The sequence below is a fragment of the Pinus tabuliformis genome, chromosome 5_1, assembly GCF_031772625.1.
Source record: "Pinus tabuliformis cultivar Carrire ecotype Pingquan chromosome 5_1, CPIR1, whole genome shotgun sequence".
In the NCBI taxonomy this organism is placed as follows: Eukaryota; Viridiplantae; Streptophyta; class Pinopsida; order Pinales; family Pinaceae; genus Pinus; species Pinus tabuliformis.
The window spans coordinates 553,972,132-553,985,722 of record NC_142305.1 but is presented as its reverse complement, the minus strand read 5'-3'; the positions used below and the strand labels follow the sequence as shown (position 1 = coordinate 553,985,722).

Sequence of the window (13,591 nt, the reverse complement as noted above, 5' to 3'; positions counted from 1 at the left end):
ACAATTCGTCTGTTCTGGATGATGAAAAGTATATTGGTCTCCTTGTGCCCAGCATGCACACGCCCATTTAGAGTAGCATGAAGGCACCCAAGTCAACTCAGAGAAGTCGGAGCTCATGAGAGTTCTGGAAAAAATTCAATTTCAGCTACAACAGCAGAGCGGAAGACTGAGCCGGATTGAATAACGCATCCCGTGCATCCCTCACTTGGAGGTTCTAGGCTCCAATGTGAAGGATTCTGCCCCAGTTGACTCGGATGATGATGATCAGTGACAATAAACTCTAGTTATCTTTTTTGAATGCTTTTATATCGATATAGACTTATTTACAGTTATGTTTATAATTATCTAGTGCATAGGAAGTACAAAGACACTCAAGTGTATATGGCATGGCTGGACATCCTTAAAATTTTGTGTTTATGGATGACTTATTTTGCATATAGGTGGCCAAAAGACCTGGTTTCCCACTGGGCAAGTTGAGGCCACCTAACTCATGGTTATATGGATGTAATCTGCCTTATTTACATAAACTAATAGAAAGGAGCCACCAAGCTTACTATATATATAAACCACTCTAAGTCTATTTTAACTCTAAATCTATTAAGTGCCTAGAGGGATCAAATTTCTTGATGTATAAATCTTTTTTAGAATAAAAACAAATACCAAATTAAGATGGATCTACGCTGATTAAATTTATTGAAATTATTTTGACTACAAGTATTTATCTAATTAACTATTTAACTAATAAAATAAATAGTTAAATGCAAAATTTAATTATTTGCTTTAGTTTTTGCCATTGGAACTCGGCCATATAATATTTTATTTTATTATTTTATTATTATTATTTTTTATTTATTTATTTTTCTTTTTTTTTTTTATTTTTTTTACATAAGACTATAACTATTATATTAACAGGGTAATGCTAAATTTACATCATAACCGAAGTCAAGAACTCTGCTCCTGTAGGAGGCAGAACTGTCCAAAACAAACATATTTGTAAACTGTCTAATTTTGTGTCCCTCGCAGAGGATCGATCTCTAATACATAAGACAGTGGAAAATGGAAAGTATTTAATTTTATGTAATAAAATTTAAAGGCAAAATCTAATTATTTGCTTTAGTTTTTGCCATTGGAACTCAGCCCTATAATATTAATGGTCGTAACAATTTCAATAATTTTTATGACGCCAATTTGCAAAGAGTGATGTTTAGGTCAATAGTACAAAGACAACTACCGACACAAAATAAAAATCTAAAATCTAAAATTATCAAACTACCACATGCAACAGACCAATATAAAAAATCAAGTTATCGATCTGCTGACATAAGTTGAATGACGTCAATGCGATGAAAGTAGTGTGACGTTATCAGGTCCATTGAATATTCAAGAATCACAAATATGAGGGATTATCAACCTTCCAAAATTATAAAAATGAAGGGTATATTTAAGTCAGTGACTCGCACTCAATTTAACAGGTGATGAACGACATTCATGACCTTGTTTTCTCTAATGATATAAATATATAACTATTTTTAAAATATATTTCAATTTTTTTATATATTTCATAAACCTTACATTTTTAGGAATATTATTACTAGCAATTGTCCCAAAAGGTACAAAGAGAGGCCGATAGGATTAGTAAAAGGGAGAGAGTTCTATAGATAGTCAGGCATATATAAAGTTGAGTAGTGACGAAGGCAATAACCACGTTGACCATCCTGTACCAGTACATTTGATATTAAAAGAACAAAACCAAAACCAAACCATTCATATCAATATAGTAAGTGTAGAACGTGTTCATACTTACTAAGATTATTGGCAACACGCTTTTTTTTTAAGTAAAAAGTTAATTACAACGTTGACACTACAACTAAAACATTAACGTTATTAAAATTTTGAAACCGATTTTAAATTCACCATACAAGTATCTGTAGACAGCAGTAACGCTTAGTCATGAAATTGCAAACAGAGATAACCTCAGAACCGCCAAATACTACTCCAGGAATTGTAGATTCAAATTACCGTAAAAGCAATTAGGTCTTGTATTTGGGCTTACGAATCCAGATAATATAGATTCGAATTAGCTAAGATCAATTATGTAATCTGCGTATATCCTTTCAAAAGAGAAATAGCGCGAACCAATTTCGACACTGGAAGTGTTGGAGCTGTACCGTCATGAAAAGACTACTCCACATCAAACAGCTGACCATAACCATTGAATGTTGAGTATAAGTAGCGATAATCATTGAATGCAGAAGATGACAGCTGTGAGAAATCATTTATTTTCTGTACAAAGTTTCTATGTCTCTAACTTCCACTTCATTCGATTCTCCCAAACACAAATTCCAAACATGGCCTTACAGATACACAAAAATTTGGCCATATGCTTCTTGAATATCACCACTATAAACAAATAATAATGTATTAAAAGTTAGCAATTGTCTATGAAGGGATAAGGTACACAAAAAATGACTTCAACTTCATAACATGTAGCAATTGAACCTTACAGGACCGTTGGCCTGCAATATAACCTTTATTAGCTCTTCAAGTGTACTAATTTCTGACATCTATTCTCTTCATCACTGCAGGTTACTGAGAGTGGAAGGCAGGAGTGCCATCTAGTTGCCACTGTTGGTAAATTTTCTGTCATCTGGAACTTCCGGCAAGTAAAAAACAGCGACATGTGTGTTACAAGGGCCAGAATGGGCTAAAAAGCTGTTATTGCTACAAGATTGTTCCAAAAGATGAATCCAGTGTGGATAGCAAATTTATGCATGACAAATTTGCTATTACAAATTCTCCAGGAGCTCCACTTGTGGTTACAACACCAAAGAAAGTGAGCTCTTTCAACATAGCATCTTAACAATAACATCCATTTCACACTAATCATGGCGTTGAGCAATTAACTCAAGTGATGAACTATAAACAGTTGTACTGGCTTGTGCATATAACATTCCACACCTTATTGGGGTGGAGTAAAACTAAATTGTTTATAGATTTATAATCTGTTGTATAGCTGAGAGATTGGGCATTTGGTGCGTTTGAGGCAATGCTTGCTGTAATCTGTGTAAAGTGATGAACAGGAGCTATTCTGCTTGTAAGTCTGTGTAAAGTTATGAATTGATTTTGACACCACATGCTAACTCTGTCACTTAATTCTTATTTTGTTCAAGTGGACTCTCAGTATTGACCTTTTAATTAACTATTGACAGTTTATAATGGAGAATTCGAGGAAATGGAGAGGCTTTTGAATGGTATGCATATTTTTGTCGTGAAAATTCAGAAGAGATGCATTTGATGGCTTCTTATCATTTGTAATCTTGAGATTATTGGACATGGTAAATTGATATTGGAATTGGATTTATGTCCATATCTGCAAATTTCTAAGCAATTGAGAGTTTTAGAAAACAGAGTAATAGCAATGTGCAATCCATTGTGAGTGTCTGGAGCATCTTCGAAAGCTGAACATCCAAATGATATAAAACTGAAGTTTGTGAATGTGATGGAAGGGTAAAATGCTGACATGTTTTTGTTGTTTAATGTAGAAGGAATCTTGCCATTTGGGCTCTAGAGCCCAACCTGCTCTCTCATATTGCAAAACACAGATCATTTAACCAACAAAAAGCACAGAGCAGTGGACCATGTACTGGATTGCAGAAAATGACAACTGTGAGAAATCATGTAGTTTCTGTACAAAGTTTCTGTTCTGGGGTATACTGCATTCAATGGAAAAACAATTCATCTTTAGAGAACAGAAAATGCAGCGTGTTGTGGATGCCTTAAATTTAGTAGACCTTGGCCATACTATCTTATGAAGTTCGGCTGTGCTGGCTATCAGATTATTTTAGGATTGTGATTTTGGGCATCAAGGTTTAGTTTATTTCTTATGACTGCTTTCAGATTAACACTTACGAATGCGGTCTGCATTGAGCTATTAAAATAATACAGTTAAGCTTCAAAATCTTTTGTGCCTGCAAAATTAGTCAAATGACCAAGATATTTGTTTAACACAAAATCTTGATGATATGGCACAAGATATCCTTGAAATGAAACAATATATATTTGGTAGACACGTAGAATCCACTGAGATGGAAGAAAGAACACAGGAGTTAAAAAGGTCATTCCATGAGCTTAATGAAAACTCTGGTCTAATTTTAAAAGAAATACACAGACTACAAAGAATCTTAAAAGGAGAAAGATCCTTATCCTTGTCTCCTCATACAATAAAGGAAATGGATTCTCAATTTCCTAAATTTACCAAATCTACTTATGGAAGAGAAAAACATAGATATTTGCAGCTCAAAATGCTCTATAAAGCAACTTAAATAATTGCAAGAAAGTAATTGTTGCTACTGATCTAGCAAAAGAAAATGCCTCTTTAGTGAAATCTCAATTTGAAAATTTGAAAGACAATGTAGATAATTTGAATACGTTTTTCATTAAAACATTGAATATTGATTTCCTTGAGTCTTCTATTATTAATCATCCTCCTAGATCTATAAAGGATGATGTAGTAGTAAAACCTTTCTAATATGCATGGAAAAATGGTGCCAAACAAAGTTTGGATCTAATATAAAAAATCCTTATGGTCCTAGTAACTCAGAATATTTCAATAGTATTTCCCATGACAACATAGATCCCACATCAATCACAAATCTAAATTGTAGATATCAAAGGGAAATATTAATGAATTTCCAAAAATGGAATGCTTGGGCCAAAACCCATAAGTCTATCTTTAAGAATAGGATCACATGGTATGACATGGTGCAAATACTAACATGTGGGTTTACTAACAATCTTGAACTTTTGTGGGAGAGAATCCATCTAAATAAAAGTTCAGAATAATGACTTCCGAGAAATCAGTGGAAGAATTAATCAAAGTAGTATTTGCTAAATTTTATGGCAGTGCATTATTAGATGAGCAACTTCCTGCTATCCTATTCATGAAACAAAAGTTTTGTGATATCTTCCAACTTCTTCAACTCTTTTGTACAATGTAGGACTTATCAAATCTTAGACCCTAACGATATTACATATGTCAGGACATATTTAGCACCAATGCGTAGTAAAACTCTAGAACTCATTCGAGAAACATATCCAATTGAGATAAAAAACTTTCAGATGGCAACCAATGACACCATTTCATTTACCTTTCAAAAAGATGAACAGGACCTAAACTTATCCACATTATAAGCCAACAGCTGTAATCTACAGTAAAGAATGTTAACTGAACAAACCTGTCCTCCAAAATGAAAATGATAACACTTCTAAAATCCAAGGAGTAAAGGCCCAAGAGCCATATCTAGAAAATATGAAACTAAAATAACTGAACTCACAATACTTGGCACTCTAACATGCATCACCAAGCATGTGAAGAGCCCAGAATAAAAGAAATAGTTCATTATAAAGAAAACACCTCTACTGTCAAGAACTATCCTCATCTACTATTTTAATTGCAAATATGAATCTGAAATGCATGAGAGATAAAATTCCCATAAATTCCAGGGATTTGTGGTGCTGGACGTGTGTTATTTCTGAAGGAAAACCATAGTTTCTGTTTCAAAGCTGCATTGGCAGAAGGTACCAACTACTGGGCAGAGTTAAGTGCATTTTCGATACTGGGTGAATGCATGTATGGAGAGAGAGAGTGTCAAGAAAGTCCTTCCACACCCTGAAAAGGTTGCAGAATGTGCTATGCAGTTCAGGCAGAGATTTGTTGGCTCTGACTGAAAACTTTTATATCTATAAATATATGTATGGTATCTCATATATGGAGTAGAGTAGAGAGTCTGGACTGAACCAAATTATTGTGCTGTGCTTTTTGTGTGTTATGATAGGAACAGTGTTATAGAAGTCATGTCCCTTTGAATCCATAATAAATCATCCATTTCTTGTTGTTATATGCTTTGATGTTCATGTCATATTTTTGCACATCTTTGTTCTGTTTTCTGTAAATATGAGCCATTGATGTTATGGCTTTATAGATTCATCATAAGGTTCTGTACATACAAGTTTCATGGATGTTGTGTGAAAGGAAGATGTTAATTACGTTTTTCTCACCCTCTGGTTTCTGATGTCTGATCTATTTTATGACATGGCTTACCCACCAGATAATCCAAATGTGGCTGCAGGCTTCCATTGATGTTATGATTTTATGGATTCATCATAAGGTTCTGTACATACAAGTTTCATGGGTGCTGTGTGAAAGGAATAAAGAGCTGAATGAAAATTTCCCTAATAGGTTGTTGTAAACATCGACCTATCTAAAGTGAGAAACGTGTTTCTTTATAAAAAAAGTTGTTGGTTGAATCATAAAACCCAAAACAAAGAGCAGTGGACCACGTACTTGAATACTCTTTGTTCATACAACAGAGAACAGTTCTATTAAGATATAACTAAACATGCCAGATATAAGTAAAGATATATACAATGAAAGTATTCGTTGGCTTGTAAGCATATGTACAATAAAAGCATTATGTAGAGATGTAATTGAGAATGAGCCGCTAATCGTATATGCATGATGGGCCATGGCATCGGCAACACCAGTTAGTGTTTATTGTGGTGCCATGTTGTGCGAGCTGTTCCTGCAGTTGATGTCGCATTTGCCTGTGTGCATCCCTTTCATGGATGTGAATTGTAATTTTAAGTAGTTTCCTTATATTCTTTAACAACGTAATTGCTGGGCGCAAACGGTAAGTAGCATGGATTGTTGTGGAAGAATCCTTGTCTGCATATCTTGTAATGTAAGTTCTTGTTGCTGGATTTCTTCGCAACACTCATACAACTGGCGTAGGTAGCATGTATTCATACCTGTTGGCATCCAAAAAGGAAACACTGTAACTGACAATGAATATGTTTGACGATTTTGTTTGAATATTCGAAATAAATTAAACGATTCCAAATGAGTATAAAATCATATGAAATTAAATGTAATAGCAAGAAATGTATGTGAATCTTCGTTATGTAGTGAGTGGTGTTTACCATGTGGGTAATTCTGGAAGGCAGGTTGTATGATTGGCTAAAGTGTATTAGCATGGATAGATTTTGATGCAAGGAATGATTCCTCTTGTTGTCTACGCTTAAGATATGGATTCTTGTGCATTTGTGCAATGCGGGAGAATGGGAATGCTGGATTGATGTGTATGTCCGCTAGTGACCGCACTCTTGAAATTGTTGTGAATGTTAGCCCTTGGCGTTCTCTGGTGCCGATGTCCACTGTTGCTTTGTCTAATGTCATTCCTTGTGACTTGTGTATCGTTAAAGCCCATGCCATTTGAAGTGGTATCTGACGGCGTGCACCCCTTGTGATGGGAGGAATGGGTACATATGTTGGGTGTGAAATGTCCCACGGTGTTCCTCTGTATTGTTGAAAGTCAACAACCACAAAGGATGGTAATGCTGGGGGCTTTGAGTCAGTTGAATAAAATATTGAGATGACCTTCCCAAGCGCGCCATTGACAAGGCCTGCATGTACCCATAAGTTGCTGGTGAGCATAACTTTTTGTTCACTGCATAAGAGCACCTTTGCAGGTAGGTGCTCATCTTCTGTTGTAGTAGGAGTTTTCTGTCTTTGTTGTTCTGCAGAGCAAAGTGCTACTGGGATGTTCAATTGTTTGAGCATTTTCTTATTATGCAAGACAACTGCGTTGTTTGTTGCGAATAGGTGCATGGACTCGTCGAATGTGCATTTCTCTTCATGTGTAAGAGAGGAACTTGTTCTTGACATTAGATGTTGCCAATCTTCAAGTGTAGATATTCCATTCCTAAGATTTGCGAGTATTTGCTGGAAAGCAACCTGGGATGATCTAGCTCCTTGTTGACGGAAAACGGTTGAAAGTGTTATGAATATGTCGAAGCTGCGCCAAAGTGCAGTGCCACGCGATGTCCCAGCATATAAAGGAATGTCTTTCACAGGTGGGAGTTGGCCTAAATCTCCAACAAGGATAATTGAGCGATTACCAAATGGTGTATTCCGATGAAGAGGGAATGCCTCTCTTAGACGATCGTCAATGCGAGAAAGCATTTTTGGACCAATGAAGCTCATTTCGTCAATGAGGATGTATTCTACATGACGGAGTTGCTCTTGCAGGTGTAGGAGCGGCTGGCCTTCGAGAGGATGCATTGTCTTGATAGGGATATGAAGGGCAGAATGAATTGTGAGGGCATTTATGTTGAAAGCTGCAACGCCGGTTGGTGCAAGTAACAATAAAGGGTTTTTGTTGGCTGGCGAGTTTTCCACAAATGCTTGGTGAAGGCATTTAATCAAATGGGATTTTCCTGTGCCAGCTGTTCCTTGTACGATGATCTTCCGTGGGGATTTTGGCGAAGAGGTTTTGAAGTGTGAAAAAATAGCGGTGAAAGCTATGCTTTGGGTAGGGGATAATGTATGCTCATGGGGAAGGTTGGAAAATGAATGATGTTGGTTTTGAATGGGTGAGCGGTTGAATTCAATGAAATTGATGGCAGTTTCTTGCAAGGGGGGAGGGACAGTATTTTGTGACCAATTGTGGTTGACATCGAAGTCGCGGTAGCCAATCATGTCGAGGTCATCAATTGCAATATTGTAACCTGGGTGTAGTTGAGAGAGGATTTGCCATTCATCCAGCTGAATGGAATCAGGGGGGGTGTGTGGGGTAGGTTGATCTTCAGTAGGTGGGCTTTGTGGGTTTTCGGGTTCGCGATGGACATGCCATGGTGTATATGCACCCTTTTTTTGTTCCCAGTGTGCAATAATTTCTGCATCATTTGAACCGATATCATCAGGGAGTGTTCGGAAGGGGAAATACAAGAGTAATTCACTCCAGCAGAAGGTGGCATAAGAAGGATTAGTAGAGGAAGGAATGACATTGTAATGGGGCAAGACATGTACAATCATTGGGGGGAATATGTGTTTCCAGTGGTTTCTTCTCCGCTGGGCAGAATATGACCACGAGCGAGCAGCTTCAAGGAGGGGCAGTGCTTCTAGTGAGGCAGGCCTGTTCATATACGCAACGATAAAGTTTGGTGTCGAACCAGGATTTTCAGTATCTTGCGAAACACGTTTGAAAACAACCCTGTTGACATTCAAAGAACGGAAGGTACGGCTGCAAAGAGAGAGAGGTAACTTTTGTAACATATGGCATATTTCTTGTGCACCAATGTCTCTATCTGCAATGGTTTCTGTAAGGAGTTTCCGGATGACACCACTAGTAGGTGCTTCTGGAAGGGCACTTTGTGATAGTCGCGATAGCATTTGACGGTAGCTCTCAGATCTTGTCTCTGCTTTTGTTGCATATTTTGAAATATATTTCAATACAGCATGGCGAGAAAGGACTGGTTGGCAATCAACATTTGCTCTCCAAATAGAGAGTAGATCGGCGTTGTGAATATTCAATCTTTAATCATTGCGAGCAAGGACATAGGTTTTATGACCCTTATCATCAATGAAAAGTGAAGAAGTGGACTTCAATTCCCACGGTACTCCATATCGGCAGCTAAGCACATTGTCTTTCTTACGGAGGCAGGAAGATTCATGACACTTTGTATGACGTTGAACGTAGTTGACAAGCTCTGTGTAGTCTTCAAATTGATTGGATGCGAATATTGATGCTGTGTCAAGGAGACACGGGTTATGAATTGTTGACTGGTGAAGCGGAATAGTTCGATGTTCTACCTGACGTGGATTCCAAGCAGTTACGTAGTGGTCGAAATATTTCTGTGCATTAGCAACTTCTAATGCATTGTCCCAATCAAGTGTGTCCATGTTTGGTGCATTTTGTAGCCAAAGGAAGCCATGAATGTGTGCGGATCCTCTATGTTGCCATTCGTATCTGAATATAACATGAAGGGTACATTCAGTTAATACATGTATATGCAATGTATAAAATTAATGTAGAGGGATATGGATATTAAATAATACCTGCACCAGTAGTCGGTTGCATGGAGGCCTTTTTGAAGGATTTCTTCAAGGAAAATTGTAAATCTACAATGCATATATTGGGCTGTTAGATGTGGGTTTTTAATTATGTTTTGGATTTTCCATTGGAAGGGGTTGACTGAAGTGGAAGGAACACTTGTGGGCATGATCGTGTGCAAGTCATGCCATTTAGTATCAGCTGCACTGAGAGTGAAGAAGAATGTTGGGCTTCCTATTTGCGTGATCATGTCAGTCAGCTCAGATCGGCGTTTGTTCCAGAAAGACCGTGTTCCTCGTAGAGCTGACCCAAACCTCATTATTTGCTCTGGCAATCTTGAATCCGGAGAGTCATGAAGACACTGGCGTAGGTCTGATACCGTTGTTGGCAAGTTGTTCTCAATGTACTTCTTCACGAAGACACTGGCTGTTGCTTGGCTACGGTGGCGCATTAGAATGTTATAAAGATAGTAGCGGAATCTTGGGTGTTGGCCAAAGCGGTTATCATGGTAGTGAAGCAAGTGCAAAGCATATTCATGCATTTCAACTTTTGTAAGTCTTGGTTGCATGATCATTGCAATGCCTGTAGGGAAGAGTGTGGGGAATGCCATGGCAAGGAGGCCGATGGTGTTGTATTCATTTATAGCGGTTGGAGATATTGGAGGCCAATCGATAGAGCTTGTTGAACTTGAATGGGTCGAGTGCAAATAGTTACAAATGTGGTCACGCTTGGTACATGAATTTGGGAGGACTGGAACGAAAGAAGAGGGTTGGATTTCTAGTGGAGGTAGCATGACATCATCAGGATTATAAGTGCTATCAGTAGTGGTTTGATGGGGTTCAAAAGAGGAGGTGGTTACACTGTGGAGAAGAAATGTCTGTAGGGAGATCTGGCAGCATAGAAATTGTAGATGAATTCAATTGAACATCACGGTAGTAAGGGTCATATTTTATTTTGTATTCAAGGGCTGCAAGGACACGTGATTTGCAAACGTAGAATTCGTAAGCCTTTTCAGATGGATTTTGCCTTTTCACAATGAGGATGTCTAAGTCAGAGAGCATCCGGGGTAAGTATTTGGCAATACTGGTGATATCTTGAGGGAAGCTAATTGTATGGCCACTATATTTATATTGACCACCACGGGAATGAGTAACTTGTAGAATGGGGTTGACACGTGCGATGAGCATTTCTTCAACTTGGGTTAATTGGTGAAGGACACAGGGTTGTTCTCCAGGGTCCATGTTGTTTAGTTCAGAAAAACGATTGGTAGATTTAGATGATGCACAACGAAAACAAGAGAGTCTATTGTGGAAGAGCTTTGTTTTCATTCCTGGGTATGCTTCCTTGCATGTTGTGCAAACATGCAAGGTAGAAAGTCCATCAATCCTTTCTCGAAAGCGACGGTGTTCTTCGTTAAGGGGAGGGTTATATTGGATATGATGAACGTGTGCTGGGTTGGTTTGTATAGGTGGGAGAGCATTTGAGGTGGGAAGGGATGTAGAGGAAGTAGTAGGGTTGTTGTGCTGTTCATAAAGTAGTCGACGTCGTGCATTTATTCGATCCTTTTGTTGTGCATAAAGAATACGCCGCCGCTTGTTTTTGGCCGCAAGTTGATTGTTTGGTGGCATATCTAAACAAGTACAAGTAATAGTTGTTAGTTTTCGTAAACAAGTAGTGCATGTTTGGTATCTCATTTTATTGGGTGCACATCCATTGTGAAATTGGAACATTATATTTTGAACATAGATTTAAATTTTTTTTAGTTCAACATCGGTGAAGATAGGTACATTAGGTAGAAGGGAAAACATGCAATTAGGAATGCTATGAAATCATATGTCATTTCAGTATCTTTCATTGAGAGGAGAGAAACAAGATTCAAAATATTTCGTTCCCTTTTCTTAAAAAAAAATTTGTTTGACATGTTTGAGCGATAAAATGAATAGCTTAGCAAGCAAGGGATCAATGTGTACCATGTACAGAACGAACGAGACACATATGTAGTGACTCTTTACAAATGTTGATATTTATATTACGTAAAATGTAAATGGCAAACATACATATGTTGGAATGACTGGAAGAGAGTATTTGCAATGAAAACTACAGGTTTCATCATAATAACATGGGTGTGTAATTTACAAAGATGAGACAATTAGTTGTGTGGAAATGTTTGTTTATGTACAAACAGGCGTGGTAGATGAAGCCTTAAGAAAAAGTTCACAGGCGGCGAACAATAGGTCGTTTTGGAGCGGACAGTGCTTGAATGTCAGTGAGCACTTCCTTGCATGCAGAGGCATATTGAATTTCCTCTGAATTGATCAGAATTGGTTGCAAGCGTTGAACACCGTTGACTTAATCTGTTTTAATGGAAAGTGTTAGCTGGAAGCGATGCCCTAAAATCCGGCCACAAATTTCCTGTAGATCAGTTGGTTCGATAGAAAGTAGGAACAGGTCTTTAGCCGTGATGCCCATGAGCTCGTTCCCTGCATCATTGAAAACTGTGACGTTCTGTAGATTCCCGGTGTGGTCATGTAGCTCAATTTTGAGTTTGTAACGGTAGTCACATTCTGGGAAGTCACCGTTACATTTTGTACAATGCCAAAGATTGTTAGAATGCTCCACAACCTTCTTCATGCATTGTTTTCCATTGAAATCTAGTGGACATGCTAGAAAGTAGAAGTCATCCATATGAAGAGCAGTAATTGTTGCTCGAACTGAAACCCAGATTGCTTTATCAGAGGGCTGCATGCCAGCAATTTCATGAAACGTCTTTCGTGGCAGGGCACGTTTCGAAGAAACACCATAGTTTCTACTCAAAGATGGAGAAGAAGAGCTATAGCCGGTTTCACGGAACCATGCATGTAGTTGATGAGTTTCTTCAACCTGTGGATTTATTGTGAGAGTGCTCATTGGTATCGTCCCTATTGTGGTGCCATTAAATTCAGACACGCGGCCTCCTTTGATTGCAAGAATTGGTGGGTTGTCGAAAGAGTAGAATTCAGAAAGATGTTGTCCGATATAGTCACAGTGGTCTCCCCATAATGTTACATCAATGCTAAAACCCGACCTGTCCTTTAGTATGAGTGTTTTCCTTAATGTCTCACTTCCATCTTTTCGTCGAATTGTTGATGCAGGTGACGTGGAAGTAACAACACCAATGACATCTACATTTGTATTTGGAGTTGCATTTTTTATTTCAGCAATATTCTTGAAGTGAAAGCTCTGGTAGGGAAACGTTGGATCATCTGTAGGACATGGATTGATAGTGGAAGCAGCAGACAAGTAAATCTCCCATTTGTTCTTGAGGTGGTTGTAGTTTGGATTTGCTTCTCTCACTGTGCCATTTGATACAATGTATAGTTGCCCAACCTGAATTAGATTGTAAAGAGATTCGGCCAGTTCAGCAAATGTAGAAAGGTGGATCTCTTCCTTATCACGGTTGATAAGGTCAAATCCGAAAACTTTTCCTGAGCCTCGCACATTGTTGTATGCCTTCAATGATGTCTTTGCAGATGCTCTACCTTGGATAGACCAATACTTTTGGTAAGGGTTGAGTGTCGTGAATGGAATTGTTGTAGTTGTTGCCGTAGGTGGTGGAGTAACTAAAGAGGGCAAGGTATCTTCAACTGACGAAGAGCTAAATTGGGCTGAACCCGCCTGTGCATGTTGCAGCGTCGATGTGTCCTTCATCAACGCTGCTGAGC

General features: G+C 38.1%; 1 protein-coding gene across 1 annotated transcript; it reads right to left on the bottom strand.

Moving 5' to 3' along the window:
- Positions 1 to 3,607: 3,607 nt before the first annotated feature.
- LOC149166001 (uncharacterized) lies at positions 3,608 to 9,229 on the bottom strand. Its single transcript, XM_089430015.1, has 3 exons — positions 7,436 to 9,229; positions 3,910 to 3,968; positions 3,608 to 3,713 (listed from the first exon to the last, which is right to left on the bottom strand). Exons 1-3 carry the CDS (start codon positions 9,227 to 9,229, stop codon positions 3,608 to 3,610), a joined length of 1,959 nt encoding a protein of 652 aa, XP_089286141.1.
- Between the last annotated feature and the right edge of the window lie 4,362 nt (positions 9,230 to 13,591).